The sequence below is a fragment of the Achroia grisella genome, unplaced genomic scaffold, assembly GCF_030625045.1.
Source record: "Achroia grisella isolate CSIRO2021 unplaced genomic scaffold, CSIRO_AGI_Agris_v1 utg782, whole genome shotgun sequence".
In the NCBI taxonomy this organism is placed as follows: Eukaryota; Metazoa; Arthropoda; class Insecta; order Lepidoptera; family Pyralidae; genus Achroia; species Achroia grisella.
The window spans coordinates 594,786-607,318 of record NW_026713022.1 but is presented as its reverse complement, the minus strand read 5'-3'; the positions used below and the strand labels follow the sequence as shown (position 1 = coordinate 607,318).

The following is a 12,533-nucleotide window of genomic DNA, read 5'->3' as shown; positions in this document are numbered from 1 at the left end:
AGTGCGGATGCCTTTCAAAGGACGCGTGCCTAATTGAAAATTTTGTACAGGACAGGACTCTACCAAAAACCGTAAACTAGAAAAATCGTTTACTTTTACAAACATAAAGGTCCTTTAATTACATATCTACCGGATCTGTAAAAAAATCTTGACGTAGCTCATTGATGTGAGATGACACACTTTGAGAATTTTATTAATGCTTTTTGTTCACTTATGCACCAACTCACTTTAACTTCTTCGCGCCCCTATAAAACAAATAATCTGATTGAAATTCGGCAACTTATAGTATCTTCAAATTATGTTATAATTATATATTATATAATTTTACAACGAAGATGACAATAAGGCAAAGAATGCGATAACTTTTCGTCTGTGGCTTTTCGTACGACTGATTAATATGCAGATATCACCTACAGAATATTAAATATAAATCTTATAAATGAGCTTACAAAGATGTCTTCGAAAGTTGGTTACATAATGGCTGCACATATTTGAAAGAACTTCAGTAAACAGACAAACTTTATTTTAGAAAAATAATTAATCTTCTGGTGCGTTATAAACAATCAGTTCAGCATGAAATATTAAGCTTCATCAAATATCATATGATCAACCATCCCGCGGCAACGTCTTAAAAATGTATAATAGATTATTAGAGGGTGAGGATTGTTAGTCATGGGAACTAGTAGTACCATTGCTAGTAATACACCATGTCAGGGTGACCTCCACATTGTACTCTTGGAAACATCGTGGTTAATTTCAGATGAAATGGCCAATATGTGCTAACTTATTTGTTACTCATCCTATCATCCTCCACAGGTGCACCATCAGCATAAACTGCTAGAGCGAGCTGGCACACCATACGGTTATCGTCCATTAAAAAATAGATCTATTAATAATATGAAACTATTTGTAACATCAACAGGAAGAACTAGAATCCTCACTGCGTCTGGTGCATGCCGTCGCAACGGGTGCCACCGGAGCATTGTGCGTCACGCAGCGGTATGGTCGCCTGCTAGCGCCGCTGCACGCTGCTCGTTGGGACTCGGCGAGAGCACGGGCGGATCTGGCTGCAAATCTGCTGCATCAATTAGGACTAGAAACTGCTGGTTAGTAATGAATAAGGTTTTATTTTAGTTTTTAACGCACTTATGTTTTTAATAGTGCGTGTAACGAACCAGTGATCGCTAATGGTATAATATACTTTTTTTGATATATTCATTTTATAACCGAGTTGTTAGTGACTCAGTGGGTAATAGAATGAAAAGGTTAAATTCTCGAAATTCTATTGCGTTATCACAACTGCAATATGCAGATTTTTTATACAACATTGATAGTAATCAAAGAAAGTGTCCATCTGATGGTAATCAGTTACCGTAGCCTACAGAGACGTAAAACACGTAATCATTATATACTCGTATATTAGTAATTTGGACTAACAACCCCATTACCTATTACTAGCAATGTTCGCGGTTCCCCATTGTGATAAATATCTAAATTAGCCATCCGAAGTGGCAGTCTCGTAGCTGATGCTCTATATAGTAGAGAGTTGCGAATACCTAAAATGACTATGATAGTAACAACTACAATTATACAAACATAGATTTGCTTACTGTGTGTATCAAATCAGTTTAATAACTATAGTTAGAATAATAAGAATATTTAAAAATAAGTTGATAAGTAGTGGTAATGTATTAATATTATCTTTCAGAGATCCTCATGGCGGTATCGCAAGGTCTTGTGATGGGGGCTAGTCCAACAGAACGCGCAGTGGGTGCACGCGCATTGGCGCTACGGACTGATGGAGTGGTAAACAGCGCAGTGGCATGGGAGAGATATGGCACAGCAGACCCGGTAGCTGTAGTATCACCACAATTAGAAAAACCACCTGACCCTGACTTTCCATGGTTAGTCTTTTACAATTCTCCAGTATATTTATTACTTCAACTAAGTAAAGTATTTAAACTACTTTATATTTAATTAATCATGGTGTTATTCATTGATTTATCACGATTTTTAAGTTTTAAGAACTAATTTTCCATAGAGATTCCTACTATTCAGAATATGTCAACTTCCTTTACATGTGGATATCATCTAAATTGCAAGCTGTATTCGGGTTTGAAATGTAAGATTTGCCATCGAAATTACAGGTTATGAATGAATTACGAAGTTACAAGTACCTTGTACTTATTTTTAAACTTTTACGTTTAGTACACTTTAATATTGTAGTCAAACGGGTTTTAACAAATAATTTTATGGCAAATAAAGGTACCACGACTGGTACAAGTGCAACGGCTAGTACGTCGGTAGAGTAAATACCTTTATTTATCATAAAATTATTTACGAGTAGTACCTACTCAAGTAAGGCAAAGCATGAATGGTACAACGATCTTGTACAATACGACGATGTTTGCTTTTAATTAGCCTTAGAATTGAAATAAACATACATATTGTGTTTTTTTTTCATTAGGTATGTTTCAGCACATAACAGTGATACACTCCGATCGTCCAAGTTCATGCCGTCTCCACCTGGCGCAACTATGGAGGGTTGGTGGACTTACCCATATTATAGCTGCGAAGCGAAAAGATGGCTGCTATCATATACTGTGCCTGTTGCTACGATTCGCGGGTAATTTCATATTTTTGCTGGTATTCCAAACCGCATTAATATTTGTATAACTGCACATGTCAAATGCAACCCAGGCTACCTACTGAGTTGTTATTAAAATTATTTTAATTCGCTTAGTCTGCTTTGTGCTACAGTGTACATATCTCTCTTATGTATATTAAACATTTTAAATTGATTATTTAAATCTCTTACTAGTTACTTATATTATGTAATATTATACTATCTGTGGTTATATAGAGAGTAGTGTAAAATATTATCTTTTTTTATGTTCCTTATTATTTAATTTTTATCCGTAAATATCTTGCATGTGAAAATTTAAAAAAAGAATCTGTTGTATTTTATCTGTAATTCATGATTATTAAAATCTAACAAGTTACGTCTCATAATAACAAGAACTCATAACAAGTTACGTTTCATTGTTTTTTATTTCCAGTCTTAAAGGTGTCGTTTCACTCGATATAGATATATCTAATTTGGAAATAAATCAATGCGAGGACTCCGAAGACGGCAGCGATAACCAAATATACTCTTTTCATGGAACCCACAAGTGCCCTAATGAAACAACATATGTAAGGACTTACTTAACATCCATTTTGAAACATCTATGAATCTAAGTTTTGTGATCTACATGATAATAAACATATTTAGAATGTTTATGGAAGGCCTACACAGTTTCTATATACCTTTCAAGTAATAGGTATATACAATTTGTTGACTGGTTTTGTAAATTATCCATGAAATCATCTAAGTTTTGTGATCTGCATGATAGTAAACATATTTAGACTGTTCGTGTAAGACATACACGGTTTCAATAGTTAGGTACTTTTTATCATATACAATTTGTTATTGGTTTTGTAACTTTCCTCAACTTTCTGTTATGGCCGGGGTTTTTTATCGACGGTAATGTAATAGTACAGTCCAGTGGAGAAAGATAAGATGAGAATGAGGTCAGGTCAGTTAGTCCGTAGTGACAAATTCATCAATAATTTATGACAATAGTTTCCGGGGGGAACCGCGTGGAGGTCAACCTGACATGGTTCATTACTAACAATTTCCATCCTCCTTTTATATCCGGGATCAATCTACCGATGTAAGTCACGTCTATAGCGTATATAGTATAACCCGGAATAGGAATATAAGAGAATTAAAGAATCAGACTTATTATTTATTTTTCATATACACTGTACATACGAGTAATTAAGATTTTTTTCTGTTACAGTGTGAATATAAGCCAAATAGAGATGTGGGCGTTCGTCACTCAGGGTGGGCGCGTGGGATGTACAACTGCCGGTGTCGACCTGGATATTACTCCACAAATCACCCTGAAGGATTTAATGGATCCGTAGTCGAAGGTAAATCTAATCAGAATCTAAGGAGGTAGGCAATTACGTAATTAGTACTAATTAGCTACCGATTCAGTGTATCCGTTTTTTTAGTAGGTACCTTTCTTTAATTTCTATTCTGCTAATCCACAACCGTCAGAGGCGTATGACATTTGATATGTGACAACGAAGTCTGGGTTGAATATTATTAGCATTCTTCACTGACAGAAAAAATGTAATAATTTTATGGATGGATATAGGTATATTATGTTTTTGTTAATGTCACAACAAGTGTTTAAAAAAATATTTATTTAAATAAATAATAGTAATTTAAACACGCCCCCTAGGATAATTCACAATGCCATTAAGTTCCAAGTTTCTGCTATGGAACCTACTTAAGAAATGATACAAATACTTAAATAATTTTCTTTATATTTACACAGAAAATATCCAGACCGGTACTAACAATCATGCTCCTGTATACAAATAATTGCACCATGCGAGGAATCGAACCCGTGACCATCTAAAGTTAAAGAATATTCTATATGTTCTGTGGTCATTATGTACATAGTAAATAGATCATTATGTACTAGATTGATGGTGTGATTGATACGTTTATAACTCTATATCGTTACGTCAATCATCAGTATAAATGACAGCGAATGAGATACATCACATAACTTCAACAAACTCGATGTAAATTTCAAACTTGAGTTTATCAGTATATATAATATAAACAGTTGAACGATTTTAATAACATTGAACAAAAAAAGAAATAATTTGTAATGAAAAATAGCTTCTCAGAATTTGATATGAATACAAAGATTAATTTAAACGTTCCTATTTTAAAAAGACTTATAAAGAAAATATGTTGTACAATGTAATTTGCAATCACATTCCAAAATGTAAATTAATATTATACATGCAATAATATACTTTCCAGTTGCTTACCAAGAATATGAAGAAAGTCATTTAGAAAATTGGAACGAGCCATATGAATGTTTAAAGTGCCAGCCGGGCTGCGAAACATGTAGGGGTCCTGAGCCTTGTCTTGCCACTTATAATTGGCCATTTCGGTAAGTTTAAATGATTACAATAGTGAAGAACTAATTGTCCAACTTTTTGTATAATGTAAATGCATATGCATATATATAGAACGTTGCCATATTAGCAATTTATCTATAGTATCATAGTTACTGACAACATTTTACACACGAATCTATATAATATTAAAAATCCATCAAAATTACAGCATATGATAATAGTTTGGTAATTAATCTTCTTGTTTTCCCGTCTTGTGTCTATGAATAAAAACTGTACTATTTTTCTGCCACATTCATCTTCTGTGTATTTTATGGGTGAATATGGAATTGTGTACTCCTGTCATAATGGTCGATGCTGGAGGGGAAGATGATGAGAGTGAAATTAGGTCCATTAGTAACAAATTCACCAAGAATTATGCCATTACAGATCCCTTCGGTGTGTTGACATTATGCTAATTTTATATTTAAACTTGGTTGTTTACTTTATGGGGTAAAATTCTTGGACTTTCTCTTTCAGGATATCTTTGCTGGTGATCTCTGTGACCTGTGCAGTGATGACAGTCTGCCTCACTATATATACGCGTCATCACCGCCGTGTGAAGGTGTTCCGTGTTGCAAGCCCTGTTTTCCTTTCTATTACCCTCCTTGGATGCGCAATAATGTATATGGAGGTAAATAAAAATAATTTTAAAGTACATTTAGGTTCTATTTGTCTCTTTAGAATAGGAGTATACAATACTGTTTCCAAAGTTATTAACTGTGAATGATAGATCTCCATATAGAACATATGAGAATACAGAAAGGAATATATCAGTATCTTTTAAAATACAGTAAAGTTATATAAGGTGGACCCTCACTTAGCAGTCTCAGACTTCACATAGCATATGTACCATTATTTTATCTGCATTTTAAATCATCCATTATTAGAGTAAAAACACTAAGTAAGCAAATAAAACAATAATATTAATATGATTATAATATCTTTACATCAGATGGCTGCTATATTTCCAGTATTGGATAGATATTCGTGTATTGCTACAAAATGGACTCGTCACATGGGTTTCTGCATTACATACACTGCATTGCTGATGAAAACTTGGAGGTAATAAAATATATTAGATAGGTTTTTATCCCAAATTATCTCTGTGCATTTCAGCAACTTTCATTTGGTACAAAATATATTTATTGTAATTCTATTGTAATAAATTTTTTCTATGTTACATATAGTATCATGAAAAACAATAATACATTCATTTTTAAGTCTCAGTATCTTCGTGAAGCCAAAATTCAATTTAATGAGTAAGTAGGTAAACAAGTAAAATTGACACATACTATAAATTTTCAGGGTCTCACTGACATACCGTGTGAAATCTGCTCATAAACTTAAATTAACAGACAAACAGCTACTACAATGGATGGCGCCTATTTTACTCATAATGCTGGTATATCTTGGAACTTGGACACTATCTTCACCACCAGATGCTGAAGTTGTATGTATAAATTTGTACAAATTGAATTAAACTATTTTGTCTAATTATCTATACATATAAATAAAATTGTAGTGTCTGTTTTTAATATTGAATTAACTGTTTTTTACATTTGCTACTTTTATTTTAAAAAATAAAGTCCCAGGAATAGCTGGTAATAAATAATAATATAATCAATAATATTTAACTTTTTACTATTTAATTTATATTATATATATATAAATTTGAAGTAGATTAAAATTTTGGTTTGTAATTAGTTTATTGGATTATATATATTTTTTTCAGATAACTGACAATAGAGGACTAAAATTCAAGCAATGTACATATAACTGGTGGGATCACAGTTTAGCAATTGGTAATGAATTAATATGTTTATAATGTATTCATTAATTCCCTTTAATTAATAAAAATAACAAAATAATTAATCGTTTCTTTTCATTTCTTTAAACTAAATGATAGCAGATGATTTTTTAACTATTTTTTTAGGTGAAATTTTGTTCCTGTTATGGGGTGTCCGAGTATGCTATCGTGTACGACACGCTGAGAGTTTATACAACGAAGCAAAACTCATCTCCATTGCTATATATAACATATTCACCGTAAACTCGTTGATGATAGCATTCCAGTAAGTATTAATAGAATATTTCTACCTACTTAAATAAATACAAATCAGATATACTAAATAAATACTAAAATAAAATACAGGTTTATAAAACATTCCAAAAGTGAAACTATGATTACATTTTACACATTATTAAAAGCAATTTTTATTAGTACTGAAATAATCTTATTAACTAACTACTGTGAGTAATAATGAAGCGGGTATCTGTCGTTAATTTGCTGCTTGAACGTTTTAATTCTCTCATCCCCAAATTTATAAACCCCGGCCCCCAATCTCAATAAGGGCTTTCTGTATTTCAAACCGCCACGTCTATTAGATGTCGTCCCTGTAGTATTCTTCAGATAGGAGTTGTAGTAGATTTTTAAGGCCAAATTTTGGGTTTGTAATGTCATATGGATTTAACACGCCTACTACTATCATTGTGAAAAAATCTAGTCTGAAAAAATCTCAGATTATGATTATTAGACAGTATAATATTAGTGAAAAGTAATACAAACTATTTATTATATCTATTTCAGTTTACTAATCCTGCCCCGGGCCGGACCAGATATAAAATATCTACTTGGTTTTATTAGAACACAACTTTCAACTTCCACAACGGTGCTTCTTGTTTTCTTGCCGAAGGTTGGTACATATTGTAATTTGATAATACAGACGGTAATAGTTCCGTAAATTAAGGCATGATTCATCTATGTAACATCTCTTCTATTTGAGTTTGTTCTTAATATAACAACCTAAAATATCATCTAAGATAGGAGATAAACTTTTAATAATTTTAAACTAAGATATCTCCTAAATGTTTGTTGCAATCATATTATTTAAATAACAATTCGTTAAAAATTAAATACTTATAACTGTGACATATAATAACTACAGTAATAATACAAGACTTCTTGCAGGTAGTAAGAGTAGCGCGAGGTACCGGCGACACTTGGGACAGTAGATCGCGGGCGCGAGGCCTACCTGCCGCCTCCTCTCTCAACGGCGTCGGCCTCGTTCCTGACGAGCCGCCCGACCTATATCAAGAGAACGAGGAGCTTAAGGTACATCATAAACTACTCTTACCATAATGCAGTATTTTTTAATTAGATGATAATAGAATGGTGCAGGCACGCAATAATGGTATACACTGGCGGGGCACCAGTGGAGGATGATAGCTAGTTACCTAGCCCATCGCAACAAATTCACAAGGGATTTATCACGATGGTTTCCAATGTGATCCACTTGGAGGTCAACCTTACATTGTACATTGCTAGCAATAGAGTCGACAGTCCTCATTACTAACTGCTGCTGCTGTTTGGCGGCAGAAATGGGCGAGTATCGACACAGATGACTGAAAAAAATCCACCTCTGATAGCTCTGGTGGTTTTGACTGCTGAACTATCTGTTACCAGGAGATAGAGAGAAACTGAAGATACATGTGGGTAGCAATAGCAGCAGCGGTATCATCTAAATTTTGATGATGAATTTTAATGTTAAAAATAAGATATATAAATATTATACTAAGATATATGAATAATAGTAATAATAATTGGTGCTACAGGAAGAAGTACAAAAGCTAGCAGCACAGATAGAGTTCATGAAGATAGTCCAAATGGAGATGCACAATAGGCACTTGCGGCCACGGCCAGGCGGCTACTTCACTGCGAACACCACTAGTGCGGGTGCACCACAGAGTCCTATGCATCCGAAGACTGTTAACATTGCGCAGGTATTGTCATATATCATTTATACTACCGTGATGGGAAACGAGCTGATTATTCACTTAGTTGAAAGCAAAGTTTATTCACTGTTTATACAGACCAATTGTTTTATCTACGAATACACCATATATCATACTATGACACAGTAGACCTCAAGCATTTTTGTTTGCACCTTTGACTTTCCAGACCACTAATATTATGTTTTATACCCAATTCTGGAATCACTAATAGAATATCAGTGGACAATACACACAAAGCAGTCTAGTCCCTATCTAAGCAGAGCTTGTGTTATGGGTACTAAAGTACTGATAGAATACTTAGATACATTTTTTTGTACATACTTAAATCATATTGACGGCCTCGGTGGTCTAGCGGTTAAGCACACCGCTTTACTTCCGATGGTCGCGGGTTCGATTCCTCGCACGGTACAAACATTTGTTCATTCATAAGTCAAACATTCATAAGTATGATTGTATCGGTATGGATGTTTTCTATGTATATTATGTATGTATTTACAAAAAAAAAGTATCTATGTATTTATATCAGTTCTTTAGTATCCATAAAACAAGATCTGCTTACTTGGTACTAGATGACGCTGTGTGAATTTTCCAAGGATATTATTATTATTATTATTATATATGTATATAAAAAACACCCAGATCGGTACAAACAATCATACTCATTAATACACGTTTGTGCCGTGCGAGGAATTGAATCCGCGACCATCGGAAGTAAAACGGTGTGTTAAACCACTAGACCACCGAGGCCGTTAAACACTTGAGGAAAGTGTTTAATTTGTAGTTATTATTTTAGCTTAATATTAGTGCCAATTTATATTATTACAGGAAAATACAGAATGGGCTGGGCCGGTGTGACTGGTGGCGGTTAGCGAAAGTGGTTGGTCGTGGCCGGGGCCCACTGCTGAACGAGTGCGGACTGCCATTGATCCTCGGCCCCCAACGTTTGTCTGACAACCAATATAGCTATCGTTTTGTAGATGCTTCATAAACTTTACTTTATGATATTTGTGTGCTAGTGCTATTCAAGCTTGGAAGACATTTATCAGACCTGATATTTTAATATTTATATTTTAGTATACACAATTGTGGAAATCAAATACGAATAGAGGTAATGGTCAGACTCTGTATGAGTTCATTTTCTACCGCGTATTACCTCTTAAATGTTTAATAAATTTATATTCCAGATAAAACTTTCTGTGAATGTTAGCAAAGCATAAAATGTAGTATAAAATAATATGAGATTATATTTTGTATATGTCAAATAATACTGGTATGTTTACATTTTTGTTATAATAATGTATTAATTTTTCACTCAGATGTTGACTAAAAGCAAATTGATAAAAAATGTAATTACGACTAGCACACAAGGATGTCGAACAAAAATGTAAACAAACACGAATTGTTTTTTTAAAACTAAAATTTATTACTGGTCAATAATTATAAAAATAATAGCTGAAATATTTGCAATGTGTCATTATTTTTTAGTCATTAAAAATACATTTACGTTCAAGTTTACTTTACTGTAGTAATTTATTTTTTATTACGGTATATCGAAGAGTAATGTGTGAATCATTTAGATAGGAATTAGAATTTTAAAATATGTGTGGGGTGGTTGGAGTCTAGAAATTTAATAATAACAGATTTAATTAAGGTGATCGAGGGCGTCGAAATATATACCTTCATTTAAGCTGCATAAATGAAGATACCCACTATATCAAAGCATAACTAAATGGCATAAAGTAGAAAAAATCCGCACTACATATTTAAAATGTCAGAAATATATTAATAGTACATATAATATTATATATATTAATAGTAGGTATATAATAACTTCGTATATTTCCGAAGTATTTATAATACCTCGGAAATATAAATCAGATTGACCCATGTAGAAGTACAAAAAATCACACTTGGACGAGTCATTTTTAGAAATGTGACGTTTTCGATAGGTAATAGAAAATATTTCATTCTGTACACGATAAACTTTCATAACATTTATTTGCAACTATGTGTTCTCACAAGACTTATTTAAATATTTATATCACAGAAACATTTTAGTACTGATGTGTATTGATAGGTAGTATACCGTACACAGGGGTGTAAAATAATGCCTACTATTGCGACGGTTTGAGTATTCCAAGAATGTAGATGTAGTCATGGGCGTACCCAGCTTCTAACCCATAGGAGTCAAGCTTCTGCTCCAAAGCTACTTAGGAAGACAGATTTTTTTTCTGACCCAGGAAGGAGTGCTAATTTTATTTAATCTTATATTTTCGAAATTCGATGCATTATGCAAGTAATAAAATTTTGAGGGACTCTGGCTCCATCTGCGTACGCCCATGTACATAAGTAGTATTCAATTATAAAAAATAAGATGCAAGATGTATGGAATAAATGCCATTATAACATTTACTCGATGAAATTTACTATAGCTACAAATCTAGTCAATCGATTATAATTAATAATCGTTATAGTATGGTATTAGGAATATTGAATGAAGTAGTTATTTTCATTGTATTATAGGTATTTTTAAATGTTGAACACAAGGTGTTCATCATTAGGGCAGACAATAAAAGTTGCAAGTTCTTTCTCTCTTAGATAATTTTACTCAGTAGAATATTTGGGCCATTTGAGTTAAATATAAATTTATAATTATATGATAAAATATATTAATCAGATGGCAAGTCAGCGTGTTTATTATTCCAATTACATAGAAAAGCAGGCTAAAATATGAAAAATATTATGAAGAATATAGGCTCTTTTTTGCTTTAATTTGTATGGACTCCAATTGATAATAAATGACATGCTTAAATTATAATCATTATTCAAAGATCCAAATATTCTGTTGAAAAAAACAATTATGTAGTTGTTTTATTGAAAATAAACTAGACAATTATTTGGATCAGTTTTAATATTATGAATCATGAAAAGAAATAAATAGTGATTATAATTACTCATATTTGAATAGTATTAAGTATATAATTAAAATGTATGTAAATATGAATCGTAAAGCATAAATTCTAAAGTATTGTACATAGATTTATTAGAGATTATTTTATTAAATTTTGTTTACTATCTGTGATAATGGATACAGTATTCATCAATTATTAATGTTGTGCGGTAAATGTGCACACTTATTAAACTAGAAATTTTATACTATTATTTTATTACTAATTGTCATGTGCATGAAAATAGTATATCTTATAGTATTACTAGAGTTCTTCATTTCAAACGTTTCTCCCTTTTCTAGTGTTTAGATTTAAGAGCTAAATATCTTCTAGTTTCTTATTTGATGAATACCAATTAATATTGGAAAGCTTTATCTAATATGGCTAGTGTACTTAACAAAGTATATCATGGGATATCACATTTATGTGAATAACTATGGTATGCTGTTTACTAGCCTATAATCATTAGGATGTTTAATGCTATTAGCTCCTTTAAAACTTCCAAATTGATTTTCTTCCAATTATCCACTTTTTCAGAAACATTTTTCCTATAAAATCTTTTAGTTAATATACGTAGTAGAATTAATTTAAATGTTGTTTGCATATTGAATATCCTAGTTTTGTAGAGCCAAGCTCACTAATAAAAACAACTGTAGTGTAAGTCATAAATGTGATACCAAATAATAGTATTATTGTATAGCAAGTACCATGTCTTTACTTTTAACAAAATGTCCTTTATTTTAGCAAAATTAATAAGTAATA

The 12,533-nt window shown here is 32.3% G+C and overlaps 1 protein-coding gene across 2 annotated transcripts in view; it reads left to right on the top strand.

Moving 5' to 3' along the window:
* The window catches only part of LOC131851210 (probable G-protein coupled receptor CG31760), a 42,116-nt gene extending 31,954 nt beyond the window's left edge, over positions 1 to 10,162 (top strand). The window contains exons 3-17 of one of the 2 annotated variants that reach the window (XM_059201665.1): positions 923 to 1,106; positions 1,709 to 1,904; positions 2,468 to 2,626; positions 3,060 to 3,195; positions 3,846 to 3,978; positions 4,892 to 5,024; positions 5,509 to 5,662; positions 5,984 to 6,093; positions 6,337 to 6,481; positions 6,764 to 6,833; positions 6,965 to 7,103; positions 7,619 to 7,724; positions 8,000 to 8,143; positions 8,644 to 8,811; positions 9,649 to 10,162. In XM_059201665.1, the coding sequence (XP_059057648.1) occupies positions 923 to 1,106; positions 1,709 to 1,904; positions 2,468 to 2,626; positions 3,060 to 3,195; positions 3,846 to 3,978; positions 4,892 to 5,024; positions 5,509 to 5,662; positions 5,984 to 6,093; positions 6,337 to 6,481; positions 6,764 to 6,833; positions 6,965 to 7,103; positions 7,619 to 7,724; positions 8,000 to 8,143; positions 8,644 to 8,811; positions 9,649 to 9,678 (2,007 nt within the window). In that variant the 3' untranslated portion in view covers positions 9,679 to 10,162. Of the gene's footprint in view, positions 1 to 922; positions 1,107 to 1,708; positions 1,905 to 2,467; positions 2,627 to 3,059; positions 3,196 to 3,845; positions 3,979 to 4,891; positions 5,025 to 5,508; positions 5,663 to 5,983; positions 6,094 to 6,336; positions 6,482 to 6,763; positions 6,834 to 6,964; positions 7,104 to 7,618; positions 7,725 to 7,988; positions 8,144 to 8,643; positions 8,812 to 9,648 lie in introns of those variants that run through there. The other variant, XM_059201666.1, reaches the window with a different exon arrangement.
* Positions 10,163 to 12,533: the final 2,371 nt, after the last annotated feature.